Source organism: Puma concolor, chromosome A2 (genome assembly GCF_028749965.1).
Source record: "Puma concolor isolate L17-30 chromosome A2, mPumCon1.1.hap2, whole genome shotgun sequence".
Lineage (NCBI taxonomy): Eukaryota > Metazoa > Chordata > Mammalia > Carnivora > Felidae > Puma > Puma concolor.
In genome coordinates, this window is record NC_141668.1 from 96,378,897 (window position 1) to 96,398,000 (window position 19,104).

At 37.0% G+C, this 19,104-nt stretch overlaps 1 protein-coding gene across 5 annotated transcripts in view; it reads left to right on the plus strand.

Annotated features, from left to right (window-relative positions):
- SUGCT (succinyl-CoA:glutarate-CoA transferase) overlaps positions 1–19,104 on the plus strand; it is a 781,793-nt gene that overhangs the window by 28,124 nt on the left and 734,565 nt on the right. For all 5 annotated transcript variants that reach the window (XM_086697015.1, XM_086697014.1, XM_025929553.2 and 2 more), the window contains exons 2-6: positions 184–235; positions 888–961; positions 9,649–9,734; positions 11,016–11,066; positions 18,483–18,603. In XM_086697015.1, the coding sequence (XP_086553141.1) occupies positions 184–235; positions 888–961; positions 9,649–9,734; positions 11,016–11,066; positions 18,483–18,603 (384 nt within the window). The remainder of the gene's footprint in view (positions 1–183; positions 236–887; positions 962–9,648; positions 9,735–11,015; positions 11,067–18,482; positions 18,604–19,104) is intronic.

Genomic DNA, 19,104 nt, shown 5'->3' on the forward strand with positions numbered 1-19,104 from the left:
ATTGACTTAACTGGATCAGGTCAAAAGTTTCTGTGTTACATATAAAGCAGAAATATAGTAAAGGAAAAAAGTATAGTTTTGGTAGTAATAGAGATTACTTAAAACAGAATATTAACAATTTTGCACTTTTCCTTCTGAAAATTCGTCATCAATGCTCTTAAAATATTTTCTGTGTTTTGCCAGATACTGACAATATGAAGCCACTGGAGGGTGTAAAAATTCTGGATCTAACAAGGTTTGTATTGGTTTATCTATGTTTTGGTGATTGAATTTTCCCTTCTTTCAAAAAAACATTCATTCATTTTTGGGTTTTAATGCTTACTATTAAAATTTTAGAAAAGAAAATTAAAAAAATGGTATAATTTTATCATTCTAAGAGATAATTAGTATAATATTTGCATTTTTTTCAATCTGCATATTTATATATTATTTTTAAAGACAAAAATTAGAACCATACTGAAATTATAGTTTTTACCCACATTTAAAAGATAATGTTATATTCTGAGTATTTTTCCATGTCATTAAAAATTCAACAAAAATGTAAGATGATATTTTATTATATGGTTGTCACATAATTACTCATCCCCCAAGATTTCACTATTATGAATTAGGCTTCCTTCCTGATGTACAATTCCTTGTTCATCAATCTTTGCCTCAGGAAATCTTAGGATTTCTTCCTCAGGATAGAATGCTGAAAGTGGAATTACTGCATCAGTATACTTTTTAAAGCTTTTAATACATAAGGTCAAATTGCAATTCTGAACAGTTTTAACAATTTTAAATCTTGCTAGCATTATATGAGCTTGTCTGTGTTAATGGATTATTAAGAAAAGAATTAATATAAACATCTTCAAGGTGGTGATTACTTGTCATTGTTAATATTGTAGAGTACTGGCGGGACCTTTTGCTACTATGAATTTAGGAGATCTTGGAGCAGAAGTTATAAAAGTGGAAAGACCAGGTAAAGCTATTACTCCCTTTAAAACATAGAAACATGAAAAAAAAAATAATTAAAAAAAAAAACATAAGAAACAGACTAATACAGTTTTTTTAAAGATTTTATTTATTATTATGATTATTTTTAAAAGTTTATTCTTTTTTGATAGAGAGAAGGAGAGAGAGAGAGAGAGAGAGAGAGAGAGACAGACAGAGCTTGAGCAGGGGAGGGGCAGAGAGGGAGAAACAATCTGTAGCAGGCTCCTGGCTTTGAGCTGTCAGCACAGAGCCATGAGATCATGACCTGAGCGGAAGTCGGATGCATAACTAAATGAGCCACCGAGGTGCCCCTAGGATTTTATTTTTAAGTAACCTCTATATCTAGCATGGGGCTTGTACTCACGACCCTGAGATCAAGCCTCTCATGCTCTTTTGACTGAGCAAGCCAGGCGCTGCAAACTAATGTTTTTTGTTGTTGTTGTTTTTTGTTTTTAAGTGTATTTATTTATTTTGAGAGAGCTCAAGCAGGGGAGGGGCAGAGAGAGAGATAGAGAGAGAGATAATCCCAAGCCGGCTCTGTGCTGTCAGAATGGAGCCCAACTCGGGAGCTGGATGCTTAATCAACTGAGCCACCCAAGCACTCTAATAACAGTTTTTAACTGGTTTTTGAAATATCCATGTACCTATATGTGGAATGAGGAGAGAATTGACTGAAATGTTTGTTTTTTTTCCTCCATTCCTTACTTTCCTCTGAACCTATACTAATGATTTCCTTTCACTTTTTTAAAGTGTTTTTTAAATTTTATTTTTGAAAGAGAGAGAGAGCGTGCGAGCTTGTGCCCATGTGCACATGACCAGGGGGTGGGGGTGGGGAGAAGGGCAGAGAGAGGGAGACAGGGTCCGAACCAGGCTCCGCACTATCAGCACAGAGCCTGAAATGGGGCTGGAACCCACGAACTGCGAGATCATGTCATGAGCCGAAGACAGGCACCCCTCTTTTTACTTTTTATAAGTGCCAAGGGCTAAGGCTTAAGTTGGGTCCTTCACACACACCTGAAAGCCTCTGGTAGAAACTGAGATGCAGCTCGTAGTAACAGATGCTAACACTTGTCAGAGTACCATATACAGTTCTAAGCACTTTGCCTATATTAATTTATTTAATCTCTACAACAGCCTTATGGGTTGCTGTTATTATTCCTCGATTACAAATGAAAAGACAGGGGTCCTGGGTAGCTCAGTTGGTTGAGTGACTCTTGGTTTTGGCTCAGGTCATGATCTCATAGTTCGTGGGATGGAGCACTGAGTCAGGCTCTGTGCTGACAGCATGGAGTCTGTTTGGGATTCTTTCTCTCTCTCTCTCTCTGCCCATCTCTGGTGCCTGCTCTCTCTCTTTCTCTTTCTCTCAAAATAAATTTTAAAAAAGTTAAAAAAATAAATGAAAAGACAGAGACAAAGGGAGATAAAGCAGTTTGTCCAAAGTCACACAGGTAATAAGGAATATCCAGGCGCTCAGGTCTGGTCCTGTCCCTCCCTAGCCCCATACAAACCTTACTGTTGAGACTGAATTTAGAGTCGACCCTGCCACATTCCCTCGCTGTGGGATGAAGGGAACGCGAGGAGGAGGGAGGGTAAAAGGGTCTTCCCTTTTAGCACACACAAGAAGGAGAGAGGGAAAGGAATCCAAGTCCTTCCAAAAGGAACCCTGATACTCCAATCCAAGTCATTCTTTTCTCTTTCTAGTAAAAGAAACATTTTCTCATTATATGATTTTCAAGATTTTGAGCAAGAAACACTGAACCTGAGATCAATTCTTTGTATTTGCTTTTCATCTGACATCTTTCCTATTTTTTCTTTCCCCTTTGTCCACCAGATAAACCTATTCTGTGTACATAATTCTCACTTTTATTTGGTGCTTTCTCAGTATTTTGGTGTTGAGCTCATGCTGGTATTGAAAGTGTCATGTTGTATGCTCTTTCTCTCCTGCAAGCACTTGAAGGGCACAGTCCGTATTCTCCATATCCTCTACATCATCCTATTGTTTTGGAAGGTTTTAAAAGTTAGCATTATTATTTGTTCTTCAACATCGGATCCATATGGATCTGGAACAGAATTACTAAATCAGTGAAAATGGTCTACCCTTGAATAGTGTGAGTATATCTGTAACACCATAAGAGTCGAGTTTATTACATCACCTTATTAATTTCCCATAAGTGATTAAATGCCATAAAATAGAATACTTGGTGTGGAAGATTCATCTTCCTGATAAATAGATTTCTTAGGAGGCTGAAGCAAATTAGCAGAAGATTCTCTGATCAGCATGGGGAATATTACATATTATTCTGTTGTATAATCGGACCCTGTGTTTATCAGGCTCCAGGTGGTAGCTCCTGCTTTCAGGGATAATGCTTCAATTATCTAGATAGTGTTGTTCACCACTTTTGGTCATTGCTGGCTACATGCTGGCTACATGTTTACTTTCTAGCTGAATATCTGTTTTTTCTTTTCCACATTTCATAAAACTTTAATTTCCACACTGTTATGCAATTTCAACACGACAGCACTTTGTAATTTTAGCTGTTAGGTCTTCTAATCCTAGGTAGAGCATCTGATCTTCTCTCTCTTGCTATTTCAGTTGATCACTGGTCTACATATTTGTATTTATATTAATTTTAGAGATCATTATCCCCTGTTTACGTGGGCCTTATTTCTCCTTTGTACTTTTTCGGTTTTTCAGTGGGGGGCACCTTCCTTGTGTAGGCATTCCACAGTCCTACACTTGGTAGCAAGCTTTGCTGCTAGCAGGTAGGTGTTCATTGCTTTTTGCCTGACTGATTACTCTCTTTCCCTTAACCCTTCTGCCCAATGCATTTTATTGTTCATATTGTGTATTTAACAGTTTTGGGTTTTTGAGGTAGTTGTTCAACCCAGATCTGAGGCGAAGTGGCTTGGCAGAGTTATCAAAGTTCAGTAGAGAACTAGCCTTTTCTCATGTCTGCTTCTCCTGTTCTTTAATTACATAGAATTGGTTACAGTTTTGGGACTTGGGACTTGGACTATTCTTATTTTTATAATCAAAGAGCAAATAAATTTTCTTCTCCTTCTTTCTGTAGAGTTACCTTAGTCTAACCTAGCTGAGTGAAGTGGACAGTGTAGGGCAGCAGATGATGTGACTGGGGTTCCTGGATTATCCCCTGTAGGCAGGGATATGAAGGCAGGGGTGTTGATCTTTTGGTCACTGCTGTGTCTGCTCTGCATAGAGCAGTGTCTGTGACACAGTTGGTACCCAATAAATACTTGCTGAGTGTCTTGAATGTGTTGAAATATCATTTAAGAAAGGCAGTCTGAAATTTTATATGAGATCTCCAGATTTTGAAATCATGGCAGCTAGTTAAAAACTATAAATTATGTGTGGGTCAAATAAGACATCTCTCAAACTGCCAGTTTTCCCAGTTTGTAACCTTTAGCCCTTATATCCTGTCATGTGCCATCAGTGCTGATTCTTTTTTTTTTTTTTTAAATGTTTACTTATTTTTGAGAGAGAGAGCGTGAAAGCAGGGGAGGGGCAGAGAGAAGGGGAGACACAGAATCCAGAGTAGGCTCCCAACCGTGAGATCATGACCTGAGCGGAAGTCGGATGCTTAACCAACTAAGCCACCTGGCGCGCCCATCAGCAGTGATTCTTTAGAGAGGCCATTGATCCTCTCCAAAGCCCTGGATACTTCCCAAAGACAGATGGGGCAGGAAAGCCCTGTAGGCCTTCAATTTAGATTCCTGACAATATCTCCACCTGAGATGAATGTGAACATTTAAAATTATTTAATTTTAGCCTTATGTTGGCATTGCTTTATTAAAAAAAATTAATATATTGGGAGCCTTAAAAAAATGGAAGTGGCTGGATTTTCTCTTGACTCTGTGAGGTCCTGTCTGATCCTGAAGGTCCAGATTCACACATACCTTTTCCATGAAGCCTCTAATTGGTTTATTACTAGAAGATTGCCTTTCTGGGATCTTGTAGTTTTATTTTTCCCCTGGTGTTTTGGGCATGCCATTCCTTTTGATACTTACCACTGATTGCTTTGTGTTGTTATTGGTTCATCTCCAGTTAGAACTAATGCTTCTTTTCTCCTCTGGCCTGTGTCCTCTCTTTCTCTTATGAGGTTTGTCTTCCTTCCTTCCTTCCTTCCTTCCTTCCTTCCTTCCATCCTTCCTTCCTTCACAAGTCTGTTCTTTGGCCTTTGTTTTGTTTTCCAAAAGGCTGTATTTGCTTTTCTTGATTAGTTTCAGTGGGTAAAGTCTACTGGGCCAATAGATTAATTATATCATTTAGATGAGATCAGAATTTAATTTTTTTTTTCCAACGTTTTATTTATTTTTGGGACAGAGAGAGACAGAGCATGAACGGGCGAGGGGCAGAGAGAGAGGGAGACACAGAATCGGAAACAGGCTCCAGGCTCTGAGCCATCAGCCCAGAGCCTGACGCGGGGCTCGAACTCACGGACCGCGAGATCGTGACCTGGCTGAAGTCGGACGCCTAACCGACTGCGCCACCCAGGCGCCCCAAAATTTAAACTTTAATTCATTCTCAAGTTCTCTCTTCTTGGGGGCTAGAGATAAATACTTTAACTGTAATTACCTATATGATTAGTTTCTAATATCAATATTTAATCAGACTTTATAAAATTCTTAAGTGATACTATTTTGTGCCATTTAATCCTTGATTCATTTTCTGAGCTCTGTCTATGTTGTCAGTGGCTTTTTGTGCAAAGGAAACTTTTTTTCTGTAACTCTACAGTGTTGTCTTTGAATCTAACACAAACATATGACTTGAAGTAGATGTTCAGAAGAAAACACCCTATATTTTGATGGTTTTAAACTTTTACTTTGTATGGGGCGCCTGGGTGGCGCAGTTGGTTAAGCGTCCGACTTCAGCCAGGTCACGATCTCACGGTCCGTGAGTTCGAGCCCCGCATCAGGCTCTGGGCTGATGGCTCAGGGCCTGGAGCCTGTTTCCGATTCTGTGTCTCCCTCTCTCTCTGCCCCTCCCCCGTTCATGCTCTGTCTCTCTCTGTCCGGGGGAAAAAAAAAAAAAAAAAAAAAAGAAAGAAAAAAATAAACTTTTACTTTGTAGCAAGACCTAGATGAGTAAAATTTTATTCTAGAATAGTATTTTAAATTAAATAAATATGCTATTCATTTACTTATTTTGCCTTTTTTGATTTTTTATAACACATTTTTTTTTTTTGTAAGTAGGCTCCACACCAAGTGTGGAGCCCAACGTGGGGCTTGAACTCAGGACCCTGAGATCAGATCAAGAGTTGAACTCAGGACCCTGAGCTAAGATCAAGAGTTGGACACTTAAATGACTTACCCACCCAGGTGCCCATATAACACAAATTTTTTTCCCAATTGTATTGAGAAATAATTAGCACACATCACTGTGTAAGTATAAGGCACAGAACATGATGGTTTAATTTATATACTTAGTTATCGCGTTCTTACCACAATACGTTCAGCTTACATCCCTCTTCTCTTGTAGACATGATAAGAAAAGAAAAAAGGAAAAAATTTTCTTCTTGTGATGAGAGCTATTAGGATTTACTCTCTCAATTTTTTTTTTTTTTTTTAGTATTTATTTTTTGGGAGAGTGCAAGCAGGGGAGAGGCAAAGAGAGGGGGACAGAGGATCTGAAGCAGGCTCTGCACTGATAGGCTGACAGCAGTGAGCCCGATGTGGGGCTCGAACTCACGAACCTTGAGATCATGACCTGAGCCAAGGTTGGACACTCAACTGACTGAGCCACCCAGATGCCCCTAGGATTTACTCTCTTAACAAATTTCCTGTATATCATACAGCAGTGTTAACTATAGTCATGATGCTGTACGTTATATCCCTCATACTTACTTGACCTTATGCCTGGCAGTTTGTACCTTTTGACCACCTTCCTCCAATCTCCCCTGCCCCCACCCTCTACCTCTGGTAACCACAGGTCAGATCTCTTATTTTATGAATTTGGTTTTTTTTTTTTTTTTTTTTTTTTAGTGTTTATTTATTTTTGAGACAGAGAGAGACAGAGCATGAATGGGGGAGGGTCAGAGAGAGAGGGAGACACAGAATCCGAAGCAGGCTCCAGGCTCCGAGCTGTCAGCACAGAGCCTGACACGGGGCTCAGACTCACGGACCGTGAGATCATGACCTGAGCCGAAGTCGGATGCTTAATCTACTGAGCCACCCAGGCGCCCCTGAATTTGGTTTTTTATTTTCTAAAACTCCACATATAAATGAGATCATACAATATTTGTCTTTATCTGAGTTATCTCATTTAGCATGATGCTTTCAAGTCCATCCATGTTGTCCCAAATGGAGGATTTCCTCATTTTTTTATGGCTTAATAATATTCCATTGTGTGTATGTGTGTGTGTGTGTGTATGTGTGTGTGTGTATACATACAGTTGTGTATATACTCCCTCTCTCTCTCTATGTATATATACATATATATATATATACATATATGTGTGTGTATATATATATATGTGTGTATATATATATATATGTATATATATATATATATATTGCAACTTTATCCATGCATCCATCAATGGACACAGGTGTTTTCATGTCTTGGCTATTGTGAATAATGCTGCTATGAACATAGGATGCATATCTTTTTGAGTTAGTGTTTTTGTTTCCTTTGGATATATTCCAGGAAGTGGAATTGCTGGATCATATTGTAGTTCTATTTTTAATTTTTTGAGGATATTTCATACTGTTTTCCATAGTGGCTATACTGATTTACATTCCTACAGTGCACAAGGGTTCCCTTTTATCTACATTCTTGCCAGCATTTGTTGTCTCTTTTTGACGGTGGCCATTCTAACAGGTGTGAGGTTGTGGTTTTATTTTGCATTCTTGCAATGAATAGTGATGTTGAGCTTCTTTTTATGTACCTGTTGGTCTTTTGTCTATCTTTAGAAAAATGTCTTTTTGGGTCCTTTGCCCATTTAAAAAAATTTGTTTGTTTATGTATTTATTCATTTATTTTTGAGAGAGAGAGAGGGTGCATGTGAGCAAGGAGCAGAGAGAGAGGGAGAGAGAGAGGTAGAGAGAGAGAAGTGGGACTCACCTGAAGTGGGGCTTAAGCTCACCCAACACGGGGCTTGAACTCAGGAACTGTGAGATCATGACCTGAGTTGAAGTCTGACACTTAACTGACTGAGCTACCCAGGTGCCCCCTTTTGCCCATTTTTTAATTGGGTTATTTGTTTTTTAGCTGTTGACTTGTGTGAGTTCTTTAGATGTTTGGGTATTAACCTGTTATGAGCTATATGATTTGCAAATATTTTTTCCCCATTCTGTAAGTTGTCTTTTCACTTCAACAAAGTGAAATGGTTTCTTTTGCTGTGCAGAAGCTTTTCAGTTTGATGCAGTCTCACTTGTTTATTTTAGATTTTATTGCTTGGTACTTTGGTGTCAAATCCAAAAAAAATCATTAACCAAGACCCATGTCAAGGAACTTTGTTCCTATGTTTTTTCTAGGAGTTTCATGCTTTTAGGTCTTAAAGTTGTCTTTAACTCATTTAACTCAGTTAACTCATTTTGAGTTAATTTAAAACATTGTTTTAAGGTTTGTTTATTTTTGAGAGAGAGAGAGAGAGAGAGAGTAAGAGAGTCAGAGCATGAATGGGAGAGGGGTTGAGAGAGAAGGGACTCAGAATCTGAAGCAGTCTCCAGGCTCCAGGCTCTGAGCTGTCAGCACGAAGCCTGACACAGGGCTTGAACTAACGAACCATGAGATCATGACCTGAGTTGAAGTCAGACACTAAATCAACTGATCCACCCAGGCGCCCCTTCTTTGAGTTAATTTTTGTGAGTGATGTGTGGTGTAAGATATAGGTTCGGTTTCATTATTTTGCATGTGAATATCCAATTATCCCAGCACCATTTGTTGAAAAGACTTTTCTTCATTGAGTGTTCTTGGCTCTCTTGTCAAATTGAAGCTTAGTTTGATTTTTCTAAATTTTTCTCCATTGTTGTTGCCCTGCTCTATTTTTCTGCAATGGTCTACCCTCACTTTGGACCCAATTCTCATTGTCTTCATTTTCAGACCATTCTTTTTATCTTCTCTTCAGCGGTTAGTTGATTTTATTTAAATCATTAAATATTAGTTGACCATATATGCTTGGTTTATTTCTGGGATTTCACAAAAATTTATAGATTTATTTATTTATCATTGTTCTTAAGATGCCATTTTATTATAAAATCTCACTTACCATTATTCTAGTTTAAATAATATTTAACAAAAATCTTTTGCAGACTCAGCATTTCTTTGTACATTTAATGCTGAGAAACACCCAAAGAGCTGACCAACTTGCTTGCTAAAAATTGAGAGTGATTCTTTTAGATTTGCCATTTATTAATTTTTTTTTTCAGATTTGCTATTTATTAAATCTAAAGACTGCTAGTAGGGCATTTCTTTCTGGATTTTGACTATTAGGAATGGCTTCTAGTGAAAGATGATTTGGAAGGATTTCATTATTAACATGAGCAGGTTGAGTTTGGACAGTTCCAGCAAGTTCTTATGGCCCCTCTAGATTGCCAGTTCCACTGAATTGAGCTGATTTTGTTTAGGCATCTGTGAATGTATATGATGGGTTGGTTTGAATGTCTTATGATGTTTCAGAGATAAAGATTAATAGCTCATACTGTTATTTTCAGGAGCTGGTGATGATACACGAACTTGGGGGCCACCTTTTGTGGGGACAGAAAGTACTTATTTTCTCAGTGTTAATCGAAATAAAAAAGTAAGAATATTTCTTTCTTTGATTTTTGTGTAATTTTCTTGTAATAATAAAACTTTAGGTATTACCTTGGTTCATTCATTTCTACCCTTTTTTTTGTATATATAAATAATATTCCAAATAAGATGAAATTTTATTCATTCACCAGTTACCAAATAGAAACAATAGAGTTTTTTTGAAACTAATATTCCTTCTCGACTAACTTAAAAATTTCATGAGAATTTGTAATGGTTTATAATGGGAATAATTTTATTAGAGGAAGAAATCATTTGATTCTCTACATTTCATTCTTTTGGAGATTGCTAATTGCCTAACACTTGATATAGTTTGAAAAATTTTTTGTATAATCCTTGCTTGTGGGGAATAAGCTTAGGACTACCCTGAGCTTTCATCAATGGGTTAACTAGGCATAAAGAATTAGAAAGCCATAGGATGTACACACCCAAGTTTGGGTAAACAAGATTAGGTGAATAAGATTAGGTAAACAGGGCAAAGGCCCCCAGTATAGGACAAAGGTATAGGAATAGGGAATTTTAGGATGAAAACATCCAAGATGAGGTAAACAAGATTAGGTATTCAGGGTGGAAACCCCCTCCCCCCCCAACTTAGTACAATAGCAGAAAGCTGCTTTCACAGAAGGAAGGACCAAATTAGGTAAACAGGTAAATAGAGGTGTAGACCCCTATGGGCCAGCGAAGTTGCTAACTAGCAAAAGAAAGATACTTTGTTGACCCTGAGATAGCATGCTCTTGTCCCCTAGGCCAGTTTAGGCAAACAGAGGTGGGGCCTCATGTCTGCTGTAAACAACCTTCTGCCTGGAGCCAGGATTTTGTTTTGTATTGACCCAAACCCCTAACACCACATATATTCAAAATCTCCTTTCTCTCATGTCCATGAGGTAATATTCATGATTCATCGTCTCTTTGTGCACATCCATCACCACATTTTTAAGCCTTCTGATCCTAAGAAAAACAGAGCAAGGACCCTTACTCAGGCTTTTGTCTCCTCCTGGACATTAGCTTCACTTGCATTTTTAATCCTGTGTCCCAGTTTCTTGCTGGACAAGAAAGAACTCCAGACCCAGAGTCTATGACACTTGCTATCATCCTAACATATCTGCATTGCAAATAAAATCAGTAAAGATAATTTAAATGTTTCTTCATGAGGAAAATACATTTGTTTTAAGAAGAGAATCTATGCTATGGATGGCTCCCTTATTGAACTGTTAGTACTATGAAAAACATTTATGATACTATTTTAAGATATATATATTTTAATTTTTAGAGTATAGCTGTTAATATCAAGGATCCAAGAGGGGTGAAAATCATCAAAGAGGTACAGTATGCTCTATGGAAGGCATCTTGTCACTTGGGTTGTAATTGGGGATTTGAACATCAGAGTAAAAGTGTTTTAAAAATTTATTTCATTTGCAATCTCTAATTTTGCTATGAATGCCATTTGGGAATTTAACTTTACTTTTATCGTAAGTAAAATATGCTTTATAATTTCTCATATGTTGTGTATAATGTTTCTCTACAGTGTGTAAGTGTTCAGTTAATACTAGCTACTATTGACTGAATCCCTGCTCTGCATCAGATCTTAGGCTTGGGCACTTACAGTATATCTCCTCAAATCCTCAGAATTTTATTTGTAAATGAAGTCTTAGGATCCTCATTTTCATGGGAGGGAAATGAGCCTCATGGGGCTCAAGTGTTGCTCCAAAGATCACATAGCTAGTAAAGGGAAGAGCTGGAATTTCAACCCAGGTCACATCACTGGAGAGCTCAAGCTTTTTCTAACCCTTATTCAGATGGCTAATATATCCAGACCTAATCTGAGCATCTTTTCTTGAGAGGCAAGATTGTGTGATGGTTTGGTGCACACCTTAGTGTTCCAGTGCTGAGATTCAATTCCTGCCTTCTCTACTTACTAGCTATGTGACTGCAGGTAGGTTACTTAAGTTTATTTTTTGATTGTTACTTAACATTTTTTTAAAAAATGTTTGTTTGTTTATTTAGAGAGAATGAGCAGGGGAGGGGCAGAGAGAGAGGGTAAGAGAGAGAGAATCCCAAGTAGGCTTTATGCTCAGCATGGAGCCCGACATGGGGGCTCGATCTCACAGCCGTGAGATCATAACTTAAGCTGAGATCAAGAGTTGGAAGATTGACTGAGCCACCCAGGCGCCCCTTAGTTAACATCTTTATGCCCTTCATTCCTTACCAGTAAAATGGGGATAATAATAGTACCTGCGTCTGAAACTTGTTAGAATTGAGTTGATATGTGTAAAATATATAGAAGAGTGTTTGCCATAGTTAGTACTCATTAAGTATTAGCTATTATTGTTGTTCTTTTTTTATTAAAAAAAATTTTTTTTAATGTTTATTTTTGAGACAGAGAGAGACAGAGCATGAACGGGGGAGGGTCAGAGAGAGAGGGAGACACAGAATCTGAAGCAGGCTCCAGGCTCTGAGCTGTCAGCACAGAGCCCGACGCAGAGCTCGAACTCACGGACCGTGAGATCATGACCTGAGCCAAAGTCGGATGCTTAACCGACTGAGACACCCAGGCGCCCCTATTATTGTTGTTCTTGATGCACATGAAATTGGATTCATCATGTGAGATAGAACTTGCTTGCTGTCTTTGTTAAAGTTTAAAATCTACCCTAGTGGATGTACTTGATTAGAGAACCAAATCCCCAAATTTGTTTCATATCAAAGCGTCAACTTTGACATCATTGCTCTGTTGGCTACTTTCCTTATCTATCTGGTTGATTGAAAGATAATTTCTTTTATTTTTTATTTTTTTATTTTTTTTATTTTTTTTCAACGTTTATTTATTTTTGGGACAGAGAGAGACAGAGCATGAACGGGGGAGGAGCAGAGAGAGAGGGAGACACAGAATCGGAAACAGGCTCCAGGCTCTGAGCCATCAGCCCAGAGCCTGATGCGGGGCTCGAACTCACGGACCGCGAGATCGTGACCTGGCTGAAGTCGGACGCTTAACCGACTGCGCCACCCAGGCGCCCCGAAAGATAATTTCTTTTAATCATTAGGATTAGAATCAGTGACCATCCGCTTTGGATCTCATGGGTCATTCCAACAAATTTAGAATTTTTGTTTACTAGATATATTTTGAACACAAGGCGTGGTAATTGTCCTGATCTTAGTGCCTTATTTCCACATATCTTTTCTACAGTATAACTTACGTTTTTTTTGTTTGTTTGTTTTCTTTTTCAATTGAACCGTAGTTTGATTTTTCTAAATTTTTCTCCATTGTTGTTGCCCTGCTCTATTTTTTCTGCAATGGCCTACCGTCACTTTGAACCCAATTCCCATTGTCTGCATTTTCAGACCATTCTTTTTATTTTCTCTTCAGTGGTTAGTTGATTTTATTTAATTTTGTTTTAGGCAATTGTTCTTGCCTCAATTCTTCTTTCTGTCCTGTCTCTCAGTTTCATCTTTAGTATTCATAGCTCCTGCTTCTTTGCTTCTATTTCAGGGCATTCTGATATTTTATCCTCAAAAGTCAAGGTTTCAGATTTGATTAAACCCATACTTTGCAATTTCATTAGAGCTTCTCAATGAGGCAGTATTTGGGTGGAGTTCATAACTCTTGATACTAAGACATAAAGGTACATTTGAGTATTTTGGACCTGCTTGTGTAGTTCAGACCAAAGTAAATGAATCTCCAGGACTTGCTTCTAATTCTCCTTGGATCTTGCCAGTTTTCTACTATACTGTAACAACTTTAAATAAATTTCATCATGGGCTTGATTTCTCTTCATGTCTGATTGATAACAATAAAGTACATTTCAACTCATATTAAACTTAAATAGATTGTATGGGGACATTATTCATATCCATTGCTGGTTGTACCATTCATGTTATGTATCTTATTGCCTAGGGGAAAAATTATCTTTTGCTTAGTCTTTTTAATCTTTCTGGCATGGATTTCTCTTTTAGCTTAAGAGTAGTAAAACAACCTCTGTATACAGACCGTGGTGGCTATGATTGCTAACATAATGAGTTTAGTTTATAGAAATAGTTCCAAAGTAGCTTACAAACCAATCAGCTGGATACATGAGAGCTCCAAAAAATATGACTCCTTTGTACAAGGCTAACCAAAAACAGCTTGTGCAAAAAACAAAACTCTGCTTCGAAAATCTATGTAGAGCCTGGTATTTTCATGGCAATATGATTTGATAACTTTCTAATATGTCATTTATATTTCAAATAATTCTCTATGTTAGTCAATAGTCACAATATCCATATTGTGTGCACATATTATGGTCCATAGAGCAATGTCATGGATTTTATTTTCTTCCAACATTTTATTATGAAAAATTCAAACGTACAGAAAAGTTGAAAGAATAGTATAATGAACTTTCAATAACCCTATCCTACATGTAATAATTTTAATATTTTGCTATATTTGCATATTTACATATGTGTACCTACCTGTGTGTGTGTGTGTGTGTGTGTGTGTGTGTGTGTGTGTGTGTGTTTGAACTATTTTAAAGTGGGAGATATCATGAAACTTGGCACTTAAATCTTTTAGAATACATTTCTTACCAGTAAGCACATTATTTGATATAACATTTAAAAAATTACTGTACTATTTCTGATCTCTAGTCTGTTCTTAAATTACATATAATAAAGATAACTCAGAATTAGATAGTCTATATTTCAAATGAATTTTAGTTCTTATTTACTCTGTGACTAGAGGGAAGAATTTTTTTTATCTCCTTTCAGAAAGAAAAAAGATAGTAGGTTCTCTAAGTCATACAAAATTGTGCTTGCTTTTTATTCTGGGCCATATTCTAGAATAGATTTTTTCAATGATTTGTAAGCACTTAGATGAGGAAGAGGATATAATACCAGTAAAACTGGGAACTAGTCTTCTTCTCTCCCTTTATTTCCTGGTAGATCATTGTATCAGGGAAATGCAGTAAACATTTGGTCTCTACTGAGGTAACTATCACATATAATACTTGTAGTTAGTGGGGAGATCAATTTCTCATGGCTCTGAGTTTTGCACTATTTTCTTAGAATACTTATGAATGATTAGCTAAAGCTGTAGGGAATAGATATAATCTTGAAATGGGTGAATATCCTAAAACAGAGAGGGAGACAGAATATGGTCAATGACAGACCAGCTTGGAATCAATATCTAGTAAGTGGCTAGTACATATCTAAAATAAATATTTGTAAAATGGAGAAAGGAATAATTTCTGCCCTATAAACTTTTTTGGGGTATTTCTTAATAAATAAATATCAAAATGCATACATGTTGATTTCTTGGGTAATCATAAAAAAACTACTGTGCATCTTTATTAGTAGAAATATTTAGCTCTTAAACTCAACTTTTCTGTATTTTTCTTGTAATGTTGTAGAGCCAGACTACATGGTACTCTGAGCACAGCTCTTTTTAGTTACCATTTTTTTTTCATGTTACCCAAGAAATAATACAAGTTCATGCAAAGACATTAATATTTTAGTATATCATATCCAATCTCTTTATGTCCTTGTATACTCATTTTTCCCGAAAACGTGAGATAATACCATGTAATTGTTTTTTAATCTGCTTTTTTTGGTTACTTGAAATATTTTTATACTTTTATATTAATATAAATTACTCATTATATTTATTTCCTTCTGTTATTGAAATAGTGCATTTGTTTGTGGTCCATCTATATACTTTATGTAGATTGAGATGTGATTTAGGATTCCTTAGAAGTCTAAAAATACAAATACCTTACATAGTTAAAAATTTTTTTGTTGTGGTAAAATATATAGAGCATAAAAATTTCCATTTTAACCATTTTTAAGTACACAGTTCAGTGGCATTAATATATTCCTAATACTGTATAATCAGTACTGCTATTGTTTTTAAATGTTTTATTTATTTTGAGACAAAGAGATAGAGAGTGAGCAGGGGAGGGGCAGAGAGAGTGAGGGAGACAGAGAATCCCAAGCAGGCTCTGCAACTGTCAGTACAGAGCCCGATGTGGGGCTTGAACTCACGAACCATGAGATTATGATCTGACCGGAAACCAAGAGTTGGACACTTAACCGACTGAGCCACCCAGGTGGCCCACTACTATCTATTTCTAAAATGTTGCATCACCCCAGACAGAAACTGTATCCATTAAGCAATAATTCCACTTCACACTCACTCCAGCCCCTGATAATCTTTCATCTACTTTGTGTCTCTATGGGTTTGCCTATTGTGAGTATTTTATATAAGTGAAATTATACAATATTTGTATTTTTGTGTCTGATTAATGTCATTTAGCATAATATTAAAAAAAATTTTTTTTAAACGTTTATTTGCCCCTGAGACAGAGAGAGACAGAGGATGAATGGGGGAGGGTCAGAGAGAGAGGGAGACACAGAATCTGAAACAGGCTCCAGGCTCTGAGCTGTCAGCACAGAGCCCAACGCGGGGCTTGAACTCACGGACCGCGAGATCATGACCTGAGCTGAAGTCGGACACCCTTCTGACTGAGCCACCCAGGAGCCCATTTATATAATATTTTAAAGGTTTGTGTATGTTCTAGCATGTATCAGAACTTCATCCTCTTTTTATGAATAATATTCCACTTTATGGATGGATACATTTGTCTGCTGATGGACACTTGGATTATTTCCACCTTTTGGCTATTGCAAATAATACTGCTGCCTTGAACATTGGCATACAAGTATCTGTTTGGGTCCCTGATTTTAGTTCTTTTAAGTATATACCTAGGAGAGGCATTGCTGGGTCATATGGTAATTCTATGTTTAACTTCTTGGGGAACCCACACAGAGTTTTTAAAAATTAAATAATTCATTAAATGTCATTTGCATAAGGTGCTATATAGTGCGCCATGCAGAATATATGCAGCAAGAGATGACCAGTGTAGAAGTCTAGATGTGTTTGATGTAGTTTGTTTTCTTTACAGCCCACAAGAGTGCCTTGTCAATAGTAAATAGAGGCTCAGAAGAATTTGTGGAATAAATTAAAGTGTACCATTTTGTTTTATTTAAAATAAACACTTGGCCTTCCTCCAAATCCCTAAGCAAGCAGTACTTGGTAGAATCATTAACAATAAATAAGTAAATGCATCTTTATTGGGACTCTCCCGGTATGGAGTTGCTTACACACAGCTCAAATGTTAATTGGTACCTGAAATTTGGAAAGACACCTATATGGCTTGAGATTTGGAGTGCATACTTCAACTTTCTATCTCTGTCCTATGTCTTAATATATTTATCATTTCTCTCCAGGGAAGTGTTTACCTGGCTCCTGGTGCCACTGTTTCAGGAGCTCTGGAGGATGACAGCTTATTTCCTTGAGATGTTTCCTGAGATCCCCTCCCTCCAAATTTTGTTAAATCTGACAATTCCATATATATATTCCAAATTCAGTGACACAGTAACATATAGGCATTCAGTTTATTTACATGTTTCCATCTAAAGTTGATGCTAATTCAGTCTTTTTAATCTAGAGCAGAGGTTTGTAGATAATGTGGGTCATATCAGGTTTGTTTCTGTATGGTCCTTGGACTAAGAATCGATTTTACATTTTTAAAGATTGCTGAAGGAAAATAAAGAAGAGTATCTGACAGGGAATGTATGTGGCCTTCAAAGGCTGAAATATTTACTATTTGACCTTTTATGGAAAAAGTTTGCCCATCTTTTATCTAGAGTCTTACTCTATTACATTAGTTTGTATGTGTGGATATATTTAAGTCTATGTCACCATGGGAATTAAAAAAATTGTTGAATAGTTTTTAGGCACTTGAATATGTTCAAGAATTACTGTAATGGGGGCCCTGGCTGGTGGAGTATGTGATTCTTGATCTTGGGATTGTAGGTTCGAGCCCCACGTTGGGTGTAGAGATTACTTAAAAATAAATTCTTTAAAAAAAAGGATTACTGTAATGAATTTCTCTGGGTGAAATAGTATAATTTTTGGATGACTTTAAAACATACCTTAAAAGATGTGTAGTCACAATTGAAATTTTGAAAATTTAAGGTTAAGGTTTACAGTGGTTCATTGTCCTCTAATTCGGATTGGAGTGATCTGGGAATCAAAATCTGGGCCTTGTTTCTGACTTACTGATTCACTGAGCTATGGTTTAATATGCATATTTATATATATTATATATATGTATATATGTATATATATTATATTAATATGAATATATATATTTAAATGATTAATTAAATACATTTAGAACTCTTTGGAAAGGAAGCATCTGAAAAGTATGAAGACATTTCTGAATCATGTTTACATGTATTAAACACCTATATGTTCAGGTTGTAATGAGGAACATTACATAGTGACCATGATGAATAGCAAAAAACATCATATTTAGTTTTTTATAAAGGGTTTAGAAGATGTTTTTCATATATTTTTATACATATATTTTACCTTTCCTACTGAAACTTCTGAGAATATGTTGGGACCATGTAACCTAGATATTTCTTAACATTTAACATAAGCAGAATCCACTTAACGCCACGGTAGTTACCGAATATTTTAATGGCCATTGTTTTATTGGCAGTAATATCTCAAGTAGTTGACCAGAGCCTTTATGTTTATTTAATTCTACTTTGTAATTCTACTTTTCTTGTTGTTTTTCTGGACTATTACAAAGTGAAGATCAACTGTGTTTACTGAAACTAGAATTGTGTCATGTGGGGGCTTGTTGAAAGTCTGGAAGGTCCCTGAAGAAGTCTGACTCATCTTCACCTCTTTCCTCAGCTCGCAGCTGTTTGTGATGTGTTTGTGGAAAACTATGTCCCTGGCAAACTGTCTGCAATGGGCCTAGGATATGAAGATATAGACAAGATTGCTCCTCACATCATCTATTGTTCCATCACAGGTATCTGTACCCCACACCCTCCCCAGTGAGTAGACTTTTCAGTTATTGGGTTTCTTTATGTACGTAAGAAACCTCTTGCTAGTGTTGGCTTTCCTGAAGTGATTCCGTTCTCCCTTGCCCTCACCCCCAACTCATCGTTAAAGAACATTAACCTAAATGAAGATTTTCATGCTTTGATTGGCTGTTTGTATTTCTTCTTGTATTGTATGTCTGTAGTTTTTTGCCCATTTTTCTACTGATATTCTACAAACATTTACGAAGTACTGTTATTAATTAATACATAGAAATATAGGTGAAATATTAGTTGGCTTTAAGATAGCACAGTGTCTCGGGGCGCCTGGGTGGCTCAGTTGGTTGAGTGTCTGACTTCAGCTCAGGTCATGATCTCACACTCTGTGAGTTAGAGCCCCGTGTCGGGCTGTGTGCTGACAGCTCAGAGCCTGGAGCCTGCTTCAGATTCTGTGTCTCCCCCTCCCCTGTTTATGCTCTGTCTCTCTCTGT